This window comes from Boleophthalmus pectinirostris, unplaced genomic scaffold, assembly GCF_026225935.1.
Source record: "Boleophthalmus pectinirostris isolate CB_2022bp ecotype Guang Dong unplaced genomic scaffold, ASM2622593v1 HiC_scaffold_6, whole genome shotgun sequence".
NCBI lineage: Eukaryota > Metazoa > Chordata > Actinopteri > Gobiiformes > Gobiidae > Boleophthalmus > Boleophthalmus pectinirostris.
The window spans coordinates 34,349,763-34,368,946 of record NW_026571447.1 but is presented as its reverse complement, the minus strand read 5'-3'; the positions used below and the strand labels follow the sequence as shown (position 1 = coordinate 34,368,946).

At 41.0% G+C, this 19,184-nt stretch overlaps 1 protein-coding gene across 1 annotated transcript in view; it reads right to left on the bottom strand.

Moving 5' to 3' along the window:
• Positions 1-18,472, bottom strand: part of adgrb1a (adhesion G protein-coupled receptor B1a) — a 264,634-nt gene extending 246,162 nt beyond the window's left edge. The window contains exon 1 of the mRNA XM_055163913.1: positions 17,746-18,472. Coding sequence (XP_055019888.1) covers positions 17,746-18,472 — 727 coding nt within the window. The remainder of the gene's footprint in view (positions 1-17,745) is intronic.
• Positions 18,473-19,184: the final 712 nt, after the last annotated feature.

Genomic DNA, 19,184 nt, shown 5'->3' with positions numbered 1-19,184 from the left:
CTTCTCTCTCTCTCTCCTCCTCTCATCACACAGCGTCATCACTCCATCTCTATATTTGCTGCACACTGGGCCTCTTCACATCTCCCTCTCTTCACTCTCTCCTCTCTTCACTCTCTCCTTCCTCTCTCTCCACTCTCTCTCTCTCTCTCTCTCTCTCTCTCTCNACAACTTTCTAAAATCCATAAAACCCACAGGACACTGGAGGAGGAGGAAGCCTGTCCATCCATAACCAGCCCCCAGCGGAGCCTCGTGTCCCCGGGCTGAGAATGAGCAGCGCAGACCTCACCCTCCATCTGTGCCTGGACCTCCCATCTCCACAGACGCGCTCTGTAATCTATGACCCGGTGTGGCCCGGTCTGACTGGAGGGCGAGGAGCAGGCGGACCCCAGCTGCGTCAGTCGATCTGGAGCTAGAGCAGAGCATCCATCCTCATCAAGTCTCATACACTCCCATTCACTACTGTGTACTGCTCATGGTACTAATACTTCAAACAGTACTACACATATTTACTCCATTCACAACTGTGTACTGCTCATGGTACTAATACTTCAAACAGTACTACGAATATGTACTCCCATTCACTACTGTGTACTGCTCATGGTACTAATACTTCAAACAGTACTACGAATATGTACTCCCATTCACTACTGTGTACTGCTCATGGTACTAATACTTCAAACAGTACTACTTCCATTCACTATGTACTGCTCATGGTACTAATACTTCAAACAGTACTACAAATATGTACTCCATTCACTACTCTGTACTGCTCATGGTACTAATACTTCAAACAGTACTACGAATATTGTACTCCCATTCACTACTCTGTACTGCTCATGGTACTAATACTTCAAACAGTACACAAATATTTAAAGTCTGATATACTCCAATACACAGCTCTGTACTGCTCATGGTACTAATACTTCAACCTGTACTACAAATATTTACTTCCATTCACAATTCTGTACTGCTCATAGTACTAATACGTCAAACTGTACTAGAAATATGTACTTCCATTCACAACTGTGTACTGCTCATGGTACTAATACTTCAAACAGTACTAGAAATATGTACTTCCATTCACAACTGTGTACTGCTCATGGTACTAATACTTCAAACAGTACTACGAATATTTAAAGTCTGATACACTCCAATACACAGCTCTGTACTGTCTGCTGGGTCTGCTCATAGTACTAATACTTCAAACTGTATTACAGATATTTAAAGGGGCAATATTGTGTGGTATATCTTTGTATATCTTTGTATATCTCTCTTCCCTCTCCCTCTTCTCTGTCTCTTCCCTTTCTCTCTTGCCTCTCTTCCCTCTTTCTCTGTCTCCTATCTCCCTCTCCATTCATCACTCAGCGCCATCACTCCGTCTCTACATTATTCCCTCCCTCACTCCCTCTGTCTCTCCCTCTCTTCCACTCTCTACCTCTGCCCTCCCTTCCTCTCTCTCTCTCTCTCTCCCTCCTCTCATCACGCAGCGCCATCACTCCATCTCTATATTTGCTGCACACTGGGCCTCTTCACATCTCCCTCTGTCTCTCCTCTCTTCACTCTCTCCCTCCTCTCTCCCTGCATCCCTCTCTCTCTCTCTTCCCTCTCATCACTCCATCTCTATAACTGCTGCACACTGGGCCTCTTCACATCTCCCTCTGTCTCTCCCTCTCTTCCGCTGTCTCCCTCCTCTCTCATTTCCACTCTCTCTCTCGCTCTCTCTCTGCTCCTCTCCTCTCTTCCCTTCTCCTCTTCTCTTCTCTTCCCTCTTCTCTCTCTATCTCCTCTCTCCCTTCCCCTCTCTCATCACTCAGAGTCATCACTCCATCGGTATAGTTGCTGCACATTGAGCCTCTTCACATCTTTGTCTCTCCCTCTTCTCTCTCTGCTTCTCCCTTTCTTCCCTCTTCTCTCTCTCTCTCTCTCTCTCTCTCTTTCCCTCTTCTCCACTCTCTTCACTCTCTCCCTCCTCTCTCTCTGCACTCTCCCCACTCTCTCTCTCTCTCCATTCCTCTCTCATCACTCAGAGCCATCACTCCATCGGTATAGTTGCTGCACATTGAGCCTCTTCACATCTTTGTCTCTCCCTCTTCTCTCTCGCCTCTCCCTTTCTTCCCTCTTCTTCTTCCTCCTCTCTCTCTCTTTCCCCTGCTTCTCCTCTCTCTTCTCTCTCTCCCTCCTCTCATCACTCAGAGTCATCACTCCATCTCTATATTTGCTGCACACTGGGCCTCTTCACATCTCCCTCTCTTCACTCTCTCCTCTCCTCTCTCTCTGCACTCTCCCCACTCTCTCTCTCTCTCCATCCTCTCATCACTCAGAGCCATCACTCCATCGGTATAGTTGCTGCACATTGAGCCTCTTCACATCTTTGTCTCTCCCTCTTCTCTCTCGCTTCTCCCTTTCTTCCCTCTTCTTCTTCCTCCTCTCTCTCTCTTTCCCCTGCTTCTCCCTCTCTCTTCTCTCTCTCTCTCCTCCTCTCATCACGCAGCGTCATCACTCCATCTCTATATTTGCTGCACACTGGGCCTCTTCACATCTCCCTCTGTCTCTCCCTCTCTTCACTCTCTCCCTCCTCTCTCTCCTCTCTCTCTCTCTCTGCACTCTCCCCGCTCTCTCTCTCTCCCTCCTCTCATCACGCAGCGTCATCACTCCATCTCTATATTTGCTGCACACTGGGCCTCTTCACATCTCCCTCTGTCTCTCCCTCTCTTCCGCTGTCTCCCTCCTCTCTCATTTCCACTCTCTCTCTCTCTCTCATCTCTCTCGTCTCTCTCTTGCCCCCCTCTCTTCCCTCTCCCTCTTCTCTCTCTATCTCCTCTCTCCCTTCCCCTCTCTCATCACTCAGAGCCATCACTCCATCGGTATAGTTGCTGCACATTGAGCCTCTTCACATCTTTGTCTCTCCCTCTTCTCTCTCGCTTCTCCCCCTCTTCCCTCTCTCTCTTCTTCCTTCCTCTCTCTCTCTCTCTCTCTTCTCCCTTCTCTCTCTCTCTCTCCTCTCTCTCCTCTCTCATCATCACAGCGCCATCACTCCATCTCTATATTTGCTGCACACTGGGCCTCTTCACATCTCCCTCTCTTCACTCTCTCCCTCCTCTCTCTCCTCTCCTCTCTCTCTGCACTCTCCCCTCTCTCTCTCTCTCTCTCTCTCTCCTCTCTCATCACTCAGAGCCATCACTCCATCGGTATAAGTTGCTGCACATTGGCCTCTTCACATCTTTGTCTCTCCCTCTTCTCTCTCCTCCTCTCCCTTTCTTCCCTCTTCTTCTCTTCCTCTCCTCTCTCTCTTTCCCCTGCTTCTCCTCTCTCTTCTCTCTCTCCCTCCTCTCTCTCCTTCCTCTCTCTCTCTGCACTCTCCCCACTCTCTCTCATCACTCAGAGCCATCACTCCATCTCTATATCTGCTGCACATTGGGCCATAACAGCACAATTGGTGGCTGGACCCATTTCCACACAGGGCCCATCCCATCTCGCTCGCCGCTTCTTTATCTTCATCCCGCGCGCGCGAGAGAGTCGATCGTCCAGTCCGCCGCTCGGCCAAATTTGTACAGACTGCTCTCGTCCTCCGTTTCTCTGATCTATCGCTCCGCTGCCACAGTGAGGAGAGGCTATCATCTCACAGGGCTCCGGCTATAAGGGCTGAATGAGGCCAAAGTCAGGCTAATAAATATACTCAGGACAAAGTACGCGGTAATATATGACACAGAAATATACGCAGTAATGTTTTGATTGTGGTGAAATCGTTCTTTTCTGCACTGGTAAACAACGCAGGGTCACTTGTTTTTATTTTGCTGAATAAATATAGATTTTGTTGATAATTTGGGAGAATAAATGTGATTCAAAATAAAAATGATTCTTGTAAAAGTCGTATGGTTATCAAAATTAAAATGTATAAATAACTACTACTAACTACTACTTACTACTACCTAGTACTTACTACTTAATACTACAACTTACTACTACTATTTACTACTGACAACTTAATACTACTACTAACTACTTAGTACTATTACTTACTACATACAAATACTACTTACTACTTACTTCTACTACATACTATTATTTACTACTACTTACTACTGCTAACTACTAGTACTTACTACTACTACTTCTTACTACTACTATTTATTACTACTAACTACTTACTATGATTTACTACTACTCACTACTACTACTACTACTACTTACTTCTACTTACTACTACGACTTACTATTATTTACTACTGCTAACTACTAGTACTTACTACTACTACTGCTTACTACTACTACTTATTACTACTACTACTTACTACTTACTGCTTACTATGATTTTCTACTACTTACTACTAATACTACTTAATCCTACTTACTACTGCTTACAACTACTATTACTACTACTACTACTACTACTACTACTACTACTACTACTTACTACTACTACTTACTACTACTACATATTACAACTTACTACTACTTCATACTTATTACTACTACTACTTACTACTACTTACTACTACTACTCACTACTTACAACTACTATTTACTACTACTTACTACTTACAACTATTTACTATATAAATACATAAATGGACAGTAGATAGATTGTGATTAAACATTTATCACAATTTATTTATATATTGCAAGATAGGGTCAAAAATACTGACTCTTCCCCTCAAGAGGGTGTATTATGCAACTTCTAAGGTGTAGGTGCACTTGCTCGTGTCCATGGAGATGTTATATCTTTGCCTGGATTGTTCCACAGTAGCATTAAGCATTATGTTCCTTGCATCTGTTCAGTCACAGGTGTTTTATAGCGCAAAAGTACCTTAAAAAAACATGAATTCTTACCATGTGCAGATCAGAAATACAGTGATCTGCACATGGAGTGAAAAGATATATAAATAAATAAATAAAATAAAATAAAATTCACATTCTTTCATACAAAACACACAGCAAACATGTATAAACAACCTTTTGGGACATTAAAAAAAAGAAAAATATATAAGATCTTAGCTACAAAAGTGCAAAATATCAGGTCTGTAAGTAAACTAAAAATATCCTTATTGACCTCAAAACAAAACACAACAAACAAAAAAGAAGAATAATCATACTTTACTTTACTGGTGCCAGTCACTGCGTAATTTGCCATTTATTACAGAAATAACTTCACTTAGACCCGATTTTTCAGTTGTTATGAACAGACGCTCAGAGCAGTCGACCATTTTGACTCACTACACTCTTTGGCAAAGTTTGGGCCAATCAAAATGGAAAACAAAGTACCTATTGGACACTGATTTTCCTTAATATGCTGTTGTGATTACCAAGTTTATTTCCATACTGTGGAATAATCAAAGAAAAATGGTAATATCTCCATGGAGACAAGCAAATATCAAAAACTCCACCAGAAAAGTCATACAGTGCACCTTTAAAGTAAGACAGAACATTTCTAACACAGATCTAATCCACTGTATTTTTTGTGTAATAAAACGTAAAATGTTACATAAGAAATGAGTTTGAATAAAGTTTATTTCGTCGGTTCTGAATACAACCATTGCCCTCTGATGTCCTTTTGTTGCCTATAGAAGCTTTACCTGCAGCTGTAAGATTATGTAAGCCTATGCAACGTTTCGCAGTACAGCGAGAGTAAAAGGCCAATTTCAGTGAGTTCCTTGCGACATCAGAGGACCTGGTTTGTGAATGGACAAAATGGAGCAGTTCTGAGGCCAAGTCTGAGCACTGTATCTTTACCATTGCATCATATTTCCTGCTCTCTCCAGCTCCTTAAGCTCAATTTCATATGTAAATCCCCTCTCGCCCCGTGGTGCCAGCAGCCTGCATGTACCGCCACTAACAGCAAAATATGGTTCTTAACACTCCAGTTTGGTCTTTAATATTTCACTTTAAAGACTAATTTAACTTGCAATTTGCTACCAGTAGAGTCTGTAATCATTTAAGTGTAATACATCCTATCTTGAAATTTAAAATGGTGGTGACGACAACTCAAACCTCTTACTAGTTTTGTACTAATTTTGCAGTTGATTTGAAATGTTATTGTCCCTGAAAATGATAAATAAAGTTAGTTAGGTTAGGTTAGGTTGCTTTATTCGTACCCGTAGGTAAATTTGCTTTGCAGATTTGAGAGGCTGGTCCCACATTTCACATTTCATTCATCCACAAAACACGTATAAAAACACAATTACAAAATAAAGTGTTACAGTGCTCCAGTGCCGAATGGTTTGTTCCATAAACAATTAGTTATATTCATCCATCACGCTTGGCTAAAATCACAATAAATATTAAATATGTTAAAAACGCACAATCTTAGATAAATAGATTACAATTTATTCATAAGTACGATAGCATCCGGAACGAAGCTCCTTTTAAAACGATTTGTTCTAGATCTTCTAGTTCTAAAGGTTTGCACTGTGAATAAAATACTGATGACAAATTAAAAACATATTTCAGAACATTTCCCGTGTAAATTTTATGCCATACTCTAGACAATTTTTAACCTGATTCATCAGCCGGTTTCACTTCGTGGAAACCGTCTGACCTCGCAGTGTCAGAATTCGTTTGGTTGACAGTAGGCGAGTACTTTTTTTTATTTAACTAATCGCTGCTATTTGGTGGTGATGTATGTAATGCACCGCTAATGGGGCTAATACGACAATAGCCTCTTTTCCCTTGATAAAATTCACCAAACATTCTCTTTGTTCTGGCTTTAAATCCTCGATCTTGGGAATCGTTGCCAGCACAGAACGTGACTCTTCGCTGATTGGCTGGTGCCCAAACTTGCACTTCCAGGTTTCTTGCGAACTATCTAGAGCAGGGGTGTCAAGCTCATTTTGGTCCGGGGGCTGTATCCAACCGACTTTGATCCCAAAGGGGCCGGATCAGAAAACTCATGGCATATGAACCCCAAAAATAACAATAAGTTCAAATATTTGTGCAGAGAAACGCTAATCTATTACAGAAATCTTTTTTAATTGATGAACTCTTTCTTTTACAAAATATTATAATATTATGAACAACCTGAAACTTGAAACCTGAAAAATGTAATTTCAACACAATGTTTTAATATTAACTTGTATGCAAATAGGAATGAGTCAATTTTTCTTTGTAAAATCCTGCACTCGGCTCCACTTTTCTCATTTTTGACATTTTTCTGATGAGGGTGTCACGGTCAACAGTCAAAACGATCGTCCTTTAAGAGCGTTTGGAAAGAGACAAGTCTTCATTTGTGCTGCTCTGGTGGGAGGGGCCACGTACAGAGACGCTGGAGACGCTGCTTGTGATAAACACCACAGAAAAATTAACAAGATTTTAATAGAAAATATAATTAAAATATTTTAGTAGAAAATCTGCCGAGGGCCAGATTAAAGGTCTTGGAGGGCCGGATCCAGCCCCCTGGGCCATATGTTTGACACCTGTGATCTAGAGTATTCCGATTCCTGACCTAGTCGCTGGAGAGAAATGAAAATGAGCGAAGGCACTAGGTGGCAGCCTGGCTATCATTAAACAATTCACCCTGACAACTATTATATTTTATTTTCAAAATACCTAGAAAAACAGGCATTCTGACTGTGAGCTGCCTCTCCACAGATCTGACCTGTTACTTGGTCTGATTTGCTCACCATGACAATAGAAAAAAAGCATTTGACGGATCCTCCAGAAAAGTTACACAATGAACCTTTAACCCTTCAGAAACCACCACGTCCAAACTACTTTACAATTATCCAACCGAGGTAAGCAGAAGATTAATTCGAGATCAGATTTAGCATTTACATTTTAAGCACTTATCACATCTGAAAGGCGTTTTGTCCACGTGGGCGGAGCATGCAGCCGTACAGCTCCGTCCTTCTGTTCCGCTGCGTCCATGCACCCACAGACGGAGTATATATCTCTTTATGATTCTCACCCAGAGGCACGCGCACCCACACCCTCCTCTCCGCAGCCATAAGCAGCCTTACATAAGCGCTCACTCCCCGCGTGGAGGCAGGGACAGAGCGCGCATACAGCCAGCGTGCGGATATTAGCCACTGTGGAGGAGGAAGTACCCGGCGCTGCTGCTCCTCTGCTCCGATGGCTCCCACGACACCGGCAGTCACAGCCCGGAGTCTGACTACAGGGAGAAGCAGCGGTGGGAGGAACAGCGATTTAAGGGTGTTTTTTTTTAGATGAGATTTGGTTACAGTAGAATTTTTTGGTGTTATTTTTATTTCTGAACCTTTTAATCGGTAAGAAAACATAATATATAGTAGGGCTGATGAATCGATCAATTTGGACTGAAAATCGCGATCTCAGACAACACGATTTTGGAAGCGACAAAGCCCAATTTAAGAGCAAAGTTTAGTTCTGAGTCGAATCAACGCCTTGTCGCCTTCGTTTTAGATTTATGGATCTGCATCGAGGTCTATGCGCAGCGAAGTCATTCACCGCCACAACGCAAGAGCACGAGGATTTAAACCTGACGTTCGAGTAATGTTTAACGTGAATCATCTCTAATGCGATAGAAGCACAGAACAGACTCACCATCATCAGCACATCTTCTGTCACAGGAAGAACACTCATATTCCACTGAATCGTGTCCTTTAGTCCGACAAAAGCTGAACCGCATGAGCGCACAGGGAGTGAGCTTATAGTTTATGCAAATAAGCCATGTGGTTTTAAGTTTTGTCTCTGTAAAACGTAAACCAATGTGCCCAAAGCTGCATTAAACACATTATTACTCAATGTATTTTGAAAGAAAGGAAAGTGGGGAACAGGAAATGTCTGTAGAGCAGTGGTGGAAAGGGCCAATCACAGGCCTTATTTTCTGCGTAAATTGGGCTTTATGGTCCAGCTTCAAATCGTCGGTGCAGGACTTTGGTGTGATGTAAGTTTCTGTGATGTTTGCAAATGTTCATGTGCACTGAAACTTGATTTGAAAAAAATAAATAAATAAATAAATTGTGAAAGAAAATGAAATCGCAATATCTGCCAGAAAAATCGCAATTCAGTTTGTTTCTTCTTTGTTTCTATAGTTTTCATACTGAAAAATAAAGCTGCACTGTGTAACTTTTCTAGTTGAGGGGCCACCACCTGCTTGTCTCCATGGAGATGTTAATGCTCTGTCTGGAATATTCCGGTATGACATTAAACTTATCCATCTTGCAATTAATCAATAACATGGGCTTTTATTGACCTAAAAACTTGCATTCTTACTGTGAGGGGGCTCGCCTCTCCACTGACCTGATGTGTAATTTGCAGGGATGTAACGATATCCAAATCTCACAGTACGATATTTATTGCGATATTTTGTAGAAGCTATTGGGGATAGGATACTAACTGCTTTTTAAAATAACTTAACAAGACTCAATCCAAATCAATACTCTCATAATTCCAAGAATTAAAGTAAGAAAAAACATATTTCTGCATGTTATTTGCTCTGAAATGAATCATGGGATATGTAGTTCCCTCTGTTTATAAGCTGTTACTACTATAAAACCATACATTAAAGCAAATTAACTTGTAATTCGATATATCGTGACAGCCCACAATATTATTACGATATCACGGTATTTCGGTTACTTAATTACATCCCTAGTCATTTCGCAATGTGGTGTCAACTGCTGTCTTGTAATGCCATACTCTGGAACATTCCAGGCAACATCACTTTGGAGAGCAGCAGGTGACGGACCCTCCACCAGAAAAGTTACACAATGCACCTTCGAAGCATAAGCCAAATTATTATTTTTAGCTTTTTACCATGATATAACGTTGTTCCCTCTTCAAAAAAACATGCCTGAGGAGGTTTGAGGCGTCATCCAAGCATATTTCAGTATTTTAGAAATCTCTCCTGGGCCCGATTCAAACCCTCATGTCCAATGCTCCACCCACAAGCCCACGTCACCCAGGCTCCCACACGACAAATCTCCATAAATATACTAAAACATGACACAAAACTGTACACAGCAGCTTGACAAACCTAATCAAATAAGCAAATGTATCATTAGTTGGATGGACAACACTGTAAACCCAAATAAGTTACCTGAACTCAACAAAATTTAGGCAGTCGATTACCTCAATTATTTTAAGTTGATGAACTTAAAAGTCACTTAAAAGGTTGGATGACTTGCTTTTTGTACCTCTTAATAACAACTTAATTAAAAGTGCTCATTTAGCTCAACTCAAATTGAATTAAACTTAAATTTGAGAGTTTTCAAACCACTTGAATATCACTTATTTGGTGAAGCGCTTTGAAATTATATTGACTTTTAGCAAGTTTATTTTTAAATCATCTCTATTTGAAACACTAGAAACAACAGAACTTTATCACTCTCTTTGTTTAATTACTTCAATCTACTAAGTTTTACCTCATCTATGTTTTTAAGTTACACTCATTTATACCCACAACCATACATTTAATAAAAAAAAATTTGTTAAAATGACTCAAAAATAAGAAAATGTTACAGCAACTTGACATAATTAAGTTAGCAGGACTATTTATAAAACTTTGAGTATACACAACTAAATAGATTTAATTACTTTGAACGTTCGGGACTCAGAAACAAAAGTGAAATTCTAAAACATGTTCATATGTTGTTTTCAGTGAATATATCATTTTCCAAACAATAATAGGTAACATGGTGATTTAAATATATTATGTGTTAGCAGGTAAAGTAAAATATCCTCTCTTTAAGGCAAAAGAAACGCAAAAGTACTAATAGTAAATTCATTAATTTGCTGTCATTGCATCTACTTATATATGAAAACAGATTGAAGCAAAGTTCTGAGGTTAAAAGTGTAATTATATCTTTAAAAAATTCCATTTGCTTCTCTATTGATTTACTGCTGCACTCAAATAATTATTTTGACGGTTGCAACTGAGGAGTTTTGCCATCATTATTATTTTTTTGAGTCACTCCATAAGAATTATTGAGTCATTTTAACTACTTTTTGGACACACGGTTCAAGGACTAGTCATCTTGGTGTACACTTTGTCATGGTAAATGGTCACATTTTTATTTAGTTTCTCAGATTTTGTGGAAAATTTCCAGGCAAAACAACAACATCTCCATGATAAATAGAAAGTGTACGGACCCTCCTCCCAAAAAACTACATGGTGACACTTTATATTCAGGATTAAGGCTGTGCAATTAATCAAAATTTTGATTGCGATTTCATTTTTTGTTTGTGTGACAAAAAATCTCCAAACTCATATAATCGAGTTGAAACGAAATGCTTGATAAAGTTTATTTTTGGATATTTTTTATATAAATAAGTGTATTTATTGTATTTTATTTTAATGTAGAACAGCTGGATACATAGTTTATTTTGGGTACATTTATGTTTTTCTTTGCCTTATTTCATGTTCAAAGTATATTTTATTAATTTAATGTTTTATACATCGCAAAACTAGACTGATTCATCAGCCGGTTTCACTTGGTGGAAACCGTCTGACCTCGCAGCATTAGGATTCATTTGCTCGACAGTAGGCAGGTACGTTTTTATTTAACCAATCGGTGCTATTTCGTCGTGATGTATGTAATGCGCCTCTAACAGGACTAACTTGTATTAAGCTTTTCCCAAATCCCGTAGGAAGAAGGGCAATAAGGTCTTTCCCCTTGACAAAATTCACCAAACATTCTCTTTATTCCGGCTTTAAATCCTCGGTATCTCGGGAATCGTTGCCCAAACAAAATGTATGGCTCTTCACTGATTGACTGGTGCCCGAACTCGCACTTCCGGGGTTTTCGCGAACCTTCTAGTGTATTCTAATTCCTGACCTAGTCGCTGGAGAGAAATGAAACTGAGTGGAGACACTAGGTGGCGCCAGCTTGCTATCACAAAACTGCTCTAAGGTTCATATTTGTAGCCTATATTTATTTTAAATTTGAAAGTTCTGCATAAATTATCACGTACAATGTGTTTTTTTTTACTGGTCCCCGAAGGGCTGACCATGTTTTTTATTCACCCTGTGTGTGTCTGTGTGTGTGTGTGTGTGTCCACCCCATCACCATTTATGGACCGACTGTCACCAAATTTGGTATGTGGGTCAAACCCCTGTGCTCGATGCCACAAAAAAAAAAAAAAAGTTTGGTGACGATATGAGGATCCACAGGTCAATTGAAAGGTCACGCCATTATAAAGGAAAGGGCAATTTCGGCAATTTCTGAACCATCTGCGGGCTGATGAACTGTCCACCCACCGGGGGACCAGGTTGCCGTCTCTGATTGCTCTTGTTTGTTTTTTTAAGAGAGAGAAATGCTGAATAAATGGATCGTGTAACTAAAAAATAATCGTTTCAATAACTGTGCTAATGATTTTTTCCATAATCGAGCAGCTCTTTTCTGGATTCTTCGTCATGTTCATCATATTTCAACATATTTCAGTGGAAAAAAAGACATAAAGAAAACTCTGAATGACTGTGAACGTCACTTATAGATGCATCAAACTCTAGAGGAGTGTTAGTGGACTGTACTGGAGTCTGTGTAAAAGGGTCAGTAAGCCACGGGGGGAAGGTTTGCGGTCATATCACGCTACTCTGTCTGACCGGGAATGGACGGAAGGGGGGAGGGAGAGAGAGAGAGGAAGAGGGGAGCCAGAAAGGAGATGGATGGAGCAACCGTTTGGAGCCGAAAGAGGAGACGTGAAGTGATCCCTCCCTTTGGCTGTGGTCCGGATGAGGCCGGGATAGAGATGTCAGGCCACATCCTGTCTTCAGAACGAGAGGGAGGGAAGGAGAGGGGGATGGAGGGAATAAAAGGAGGGAGAGGGGGGAGGGGAGAGACTCAGAGAAGAGAGAAGAGAGGATGGGGGTATGAAGAGAAAGAAGAGCGAGGAAGGGATGGAAGGAGCATACGGGAAGGGTGGAGTGAGTAAATGAAGGGATGGAGAGATAGACTGAGACAGAGGAGAAAGGGATGGTCTGATGAACTGAAAGAGGGAGAAAATGAAGAAAAAAGATGAAGTGGGGGAGAGTTTGAATGAGTGACAGACTCAGAGAAGGATGGAAGGATGGAAAAGTGGAGGATGGAGGTATAAAGAGAGAGAAAGAGGGAGTAGAGATGGAAGGAGCAGATGGGAAGGGCGGAGTGAGTAAATGAAGGGATGGAGAAACGAGGGAGTGAGGGATAGACTGAGACGGAGGAGAAAGGGATGGTCTGATGAACTGAAAGAGGGATAAAAAGAAAAGCAGATGAAGAGGGGAGGGTTTGAATGAGTGACAGAGGAAAGGAAAGATGGAGAGAGGTACAAGAATGAGCAAAAAAGGAGGATAAGATTGAGAGAGAGGGGAAAGGAGGGAGAAAGGGAGAAATGGAGGAAGAGTGGGTGAACTAGAGAGTGAAAGGGATGGACGGATGGAGAGAGGGTAGCAACAGAAAAGGAGAAAAGCGTGAGTAAAGGAAAGAGGGAGAGATGGAGGAGAGAACGGTGGAGGGACGGTCGGAGAGGTGAAGAGAGAGAAAGAGGTTTGGATGGAGAGAAAGGGAGAAAGGGTAGAAGAGAAGAACGCAGTCAGTAAAAGAAGGAGGGAGAGACGAAGGAAGGAGAGGAGGATTGGGGGATGAAATGAGGGAGGGTGAGAGATGAAAGAAAGAGAGAGAGGGAAGCGAGAGATGAAGGGAAGCAGAGAAAGCAGGCAATTACACTTCAATCACGCCACGCACCCTTCTCCTCTCATCTTCTCCACTTCCTTCCCCCTCTTTTATCTCTCACCCCTCCTCTTTTCTTCCTCTCCTCTTTCCCTCTCTCCATCCTCTGCTCCCGTGTCCCTCCCCAAAGTGATCGTATGTCCCCTCGCTCCGCTCCTCAGTTTCAGGACGGTCCCGTGGGCAGATCCGGTGTTCGGAGATTGGCGCTTCACTCCCCTGACCTCGCGAAGGACGAACATCTCATTTCCATCACATGAAACCCGACCTCCTCTGGCCTCCTCTCGTCCCTCTCTGCTCCTCCGTCCAAAGAGGCGAGCGCTCTGCCTCAGATCCACTCTCGCTATCTCCCCCTCTCCTCGCAGATTACATGCATTTGGACACACTCAACTTTCTCTATCACTCGGGCCCGGGAGGAAATTCAAGGGCAGGGACGGTGTAGGGTCAGCGACGTTTGAAAGAAAAAGAAAGAAAAAGGTGCTAGGACTGGAGAAGGAAGACATTCTAGGTCGACTAAAGATCTGGCAATCAATTAGTCGACTAAAATGGGGCGTTATCAAAGCTCTAAAGACTGTATCTCTGTGTGTCTGACCAAAACTGTGTGGGAGTTTATGCAAAAACAACTATTTATCCAGAAATAAATTAATAGGAAGCAAAGTATTCATTTAAGAACAGATTCATCTTGTGTTTAATCTAACTTTTAACATATAAATACCAAAAATGCAGACTCATCGGCTAACTCACTGTTCTACTGTTGTCCCATATAAATCCTTATAATCTAAATAAAATGATTATTCAATTAATGCAATTTTTGGTTGACTAAAGCCCCCCACACACTATGCACACCACAGACACGAGGAGAATCTTCAGATTTCAAATCTCTGATTGCAAAGACTGCAGCAGGATATGGCTGCGTATCACAGGATACAAGAGTACCATATTTTTTTGACTATAAGTCACACTTTTTTTTTTTTTCATGGTTTGGGTGTTTCCTGCGACTTATATATTAAAATTTTCACACTGACAGTCGCTAGAGGCTCTAAGCTTGTGTGTCAGTATCTGCTGCTCCTATTACTCATGTACCACTGTCACTTGGCTCTACTGTGCATGTGTCCTGCTGCAAGTAGTGAAATATGCAGCCGAAAACAGTAATCAAGCAGCAGAAAGAAAGTCTGGAGTGAGTGGAAAACTTGTGAGGGACTGGCGGAAAGAGGATAGAGAACACAGCTTCACAGTAACCTGGAGAGTGCACTATGCAACTTTCCTGGAAGTCACTGGATGGATCAACAAAGCCTGGACTTCAGTGACACCGAAAACATCCTGTCGGGATTCAGAAAGGCCAGAATAATTTTAACTGGAACTGATGCTGAGTCTGACAACAGCTACACAGAAGAGGAAGCTGCGCTCTGTTTACCTCCAGAGGTTGTGGAGTTGCTCAGAAGTGACACAGAGGATGAAGAATTAAATGGATTTATTGATTTGGAGTGAAATGGAGAGTTTGTTAAACTTGTTCTGTTCTATTGTTTATGTTATATTTATCTGAAGAATTATTCATATGTGACGTTAACAGTCTGTTGTTCTCTCTTCTATTGTTATTACTTTAACTTGACTTTCAAGATTAAATGTCGGTTCCTGGGCTCTGATTATATTCAATAACTTTCCCCCCAAAAGTGCAACTTATACTCCGAAAAATACGGTAACTAGAGTAAAACCACTTTAAAGTGTTAAGAAAATCAGAGCACTGCACTACTAATTTAGATGCAAGTCAAAAAATATGGTACAATTATTCAGATACATGTTTTTTAATGCACAGAAAGTTTGCGATGAAGTACACAGGAAGAACACATGTGAGGATCTACTCTCACCTTTTTACTTTTAAAGAACACTTCAAACTGGATGTGTCACTCTGTTTTGTGGACTGGGAGTCGTTATTAGCGCAGAACAAATTCCAAGGATAATGTGGATGAGACGCTGCAGTTCAAATTTACAGCTTTACAAGAGGCGAGTCATAAAGTCTCCTCATTATTTTCTCTATTTCCTGAGTTCTTGCACCTCTGTGTCCGTCACTTGCTCTGTTTTATCGGCTGGTGCTGTGGTGGCGATGCTTTACTGTTATGATCTGACAGGACGGCACAGAGTCGCACTGACACACAGAAGGGTAACGCCTCCCCGAAGTCCAGGAAAAGCAAATCGCATTATCCCATAGCGTGTGGTGGCCTTTAGACTAAACTATTACAGGTAATTGCTATAAAGAGGACAATTTAACCATTTTTACATTTCTGAGTTCAGGACAAATGTTAACATGAATGCTTCAAAACTATAGCTATTCAAAAACCAGGCTTACAGACAAATGCAAAAAGCTGAACAGTGTCAAGTAGGACATAATGATAGGTACAGATTCAAGAGCATGATAATAGACAATGACCTGCTCGACTGAAAATGGACTCTTGACAAACCAATCTCACCGCTGACACTGGCTTGTAACTTTGTTCGCTTCGATCACCAAAGTTCAGGTTCAAACATAGATCAAGTTCAAGCAACGGCTGTAGATTTCCATTTCAACCATTTGAAAGCTCCAAACCTCCAGAATTTTATGCGATATATCACTGCCAGCACACAAAAAGTTTCCGATGGAATTCAAAGTTAGGACAGATACTGGAATGAATGGTTGAACTATAACAAAAAAAGAGCAGATTCAAAATAAATAACCAAATGTGCAGCGTAATTTTCCAAGCAAATGTTATATTTCTGCATAGTTCACTAAAGTATCATCATTTTGAAGATAAACAAATGCATCAAAATAATATAAATATTAACTAGAGATGGGACCAGACTGAGATTGGGTCCACAAAAACGAGAAAAGATGACATTTTAACACAGTTTCTAATACAGTAGATTCATTTCACAATTCATTTTCCAATTTTGGCCTAACTTTTTGATTTGATTTCTTATTTTTGTTTCCATTCTACTTCTGCTTTTTGGAACTGTACCAGATGTAACTCAACACGTGACCTGTTTTTTTTGTTCAATCCAAATGTAAACACATGGGAAAAAAATCTCATGAGATCATTTTTCTTATGTGTGCACGATCTTGTGGTTATTTTGTCTCATGAGATCTTGTGGCGTAACATCTTGTACCATCCCTATCGCCCATCCTAGTACCATTTTGTAGTAAGTTCAGTCTAGAAAACCTTGGACAATCGGTATTCAGCAAGCAACAGCAACAAAAAGTCTCCCAAGTTTAAGCAAATGAATCAACTGATCAACACGACCAAAACCAACAATCCGCACTGTGAAATGTCTTTTCAGGTTAAAATGACTCAAATCAAGAAAATGTTCATTCTGTTTGAGTAAATTTCACTTAACAAATAAATATATCTACCAATGGACCAAGCCTTTTTGTACTTGAAATACAAAAACGCGTCTTGTTGCATTAAAAAGAAGAAAACAACAAATCTTTACACTTAAAATGGGAAACTAAATCGTAGCCGTAATGCAGGTTGAATCAAGAATGAAATACTTATTCCACTGGTAGATAATTTTACTTGTTAAAGGTGCACTGTGTAAATTTTTGGTTGGCGAATAGGTCATTGCCAGAACTTTAACTTCTTGGGTTCTTTTTAAAGACAATGCAGTAAAAAGTAAAAAGAACCCAAGAAGTTAAAGTTTATAAGGAGACAAAATTAACATCATTGGCTTAATATGTCATTGCCAGGCTTAGAATGTTCCACAATATGACATTAAATAGCTCTACCTTACATTTATTCAATTACAGGTGGTGTTATAGCTAAAAAATATCAAGAAAAAAAAGGTGTTCTGACTGTGGAGACTGATCTGACCTGTAACTTGGTCTGGTTTGGTCTCCAAGATGATTCTACGAAAAAAATAGTTGACAAACCCTCCACCAGAAGAGTTACACAATGCACCTTTAAGTCAAAACTACTCAAATCAAGTTAAATGTTCTTAATTTGAGTCATTTAAATGTTCAACAATAATTCAATCAAAATGTCAAATGTTCAATTCAACAATAAACTTATCATCAACAATAATGTACCTAGATGCTTCTTTCTGCAGTTCAGTCTAACTTTTCTAAACTTAAACGCATAAATGAAACACGTTCTGTACTCACCGATCAGCTCCGAGTCCTTTTTGCTCTCCTTCGCGCTGGGCAAACAGTTTTCCAGATAAACTCCATTGTGAAAACACCCGTCCACGGGGTTGAGCTGAGGAGGGGGGTCCCAGCACAAACACGGCGTCTGCATTATCCCACACGGCCTGTTGGAGGTGCTAGAGGCCAGGCAGTCCTCGAGCCACTGACACAGCATCTGACAGGCGGCCATACTCGGGTTCCTCTTCCCCACGACTAAATATTCAGTCTTAAAATCTCCGTCGCCGTCTGTGATCGCTAAACCCGGTCTGACGGGTCCTTTCCGCATTTGTAAAAACTGTTTCCCCGCCTCGAGAAAAGCGACAGGCGCGGACAAATCGCACATTTTAACAACCTCGTCGAAACTCTCCATTCCCAAGTAAGTGCGAGTTGTTTCTAAAAAAGAATCGTACTGAAACGTGCGAAGTTGCGAAGGGATGCAGTCCTCCATGGGTTTGGTGACTTTGATGAAAACAGTGTAGCGTCTCGGGTCGGGATTCTGCAACGTCCAAGAGCAAGGCACGCTGGGAAACGTAGTCGCAGATCTGAAGAAGCCGAAAAAGCGGTTTTGGACCAGCGTGGAGCAGGAGTCCGACTCTGGGCCCGACGGAGACGCATGGCAATAGTTTTTGGATAGTAAAAAATGGGCGATATAGAAGAGAAGAGATGAAAGACGCAAGCCGGGTATCCCAAGAGTGAAGTCGGTCATGGTGTGGAGGAAGATGGATCGCAGATTGGATTCGGAGGGAGTAATCCAAAGTTTTTACCAGGCCGAGTGAGGGAGAGGAGGAAGGGAGGAGTGAGGGAGGAAGATAGTGTTCTCAGAGATCCAACTTTTGTCCCATGGCTCGATCAATCCACTCAGAGATTCCTTTAAAGAACCTGTAAAAAAAAAAGAAACAAGCATTAGTGCAATTTATTCAAAGATTTGATTCAATTCAGAGAGAGAAAAAAAACTATTTGCGGTGCACTCACGAGTATGCAAGGACACAGCTTTGTGGCTTCTGACTGTACAGTTACATTAGTAAAAGAGGCCGTGAGTGGTACTTGTGCAGGGATTGAGTCATCGACTAATACTTTTAAAGATCACATATTCTGCTTGATTCTGCTATAGAGTTATCAGCTATGACACCCGTGGATCATTACGTTATACTTTGGACGTTTTAAATCGCAATATTCAACTAAAACGGCTTAATAAAGAAACAAATCCGCTGTCTTCCGCTTTAGAAAAATGCGGTGCTCAGTGGGAGTAGACGTCATCACGACAAAAGGACAGTGTGTAAATGGCTCAAACCACAGAAAAAAAAACCCAAAAGACAATATGGTGTCTTGAAAATAAGATTAACCAAACAGGCATGAATCACTCCAAAACCAACTTCAAGAAGGTAAATGAGAAATGAGTCTGGAATTTTGGACATAGG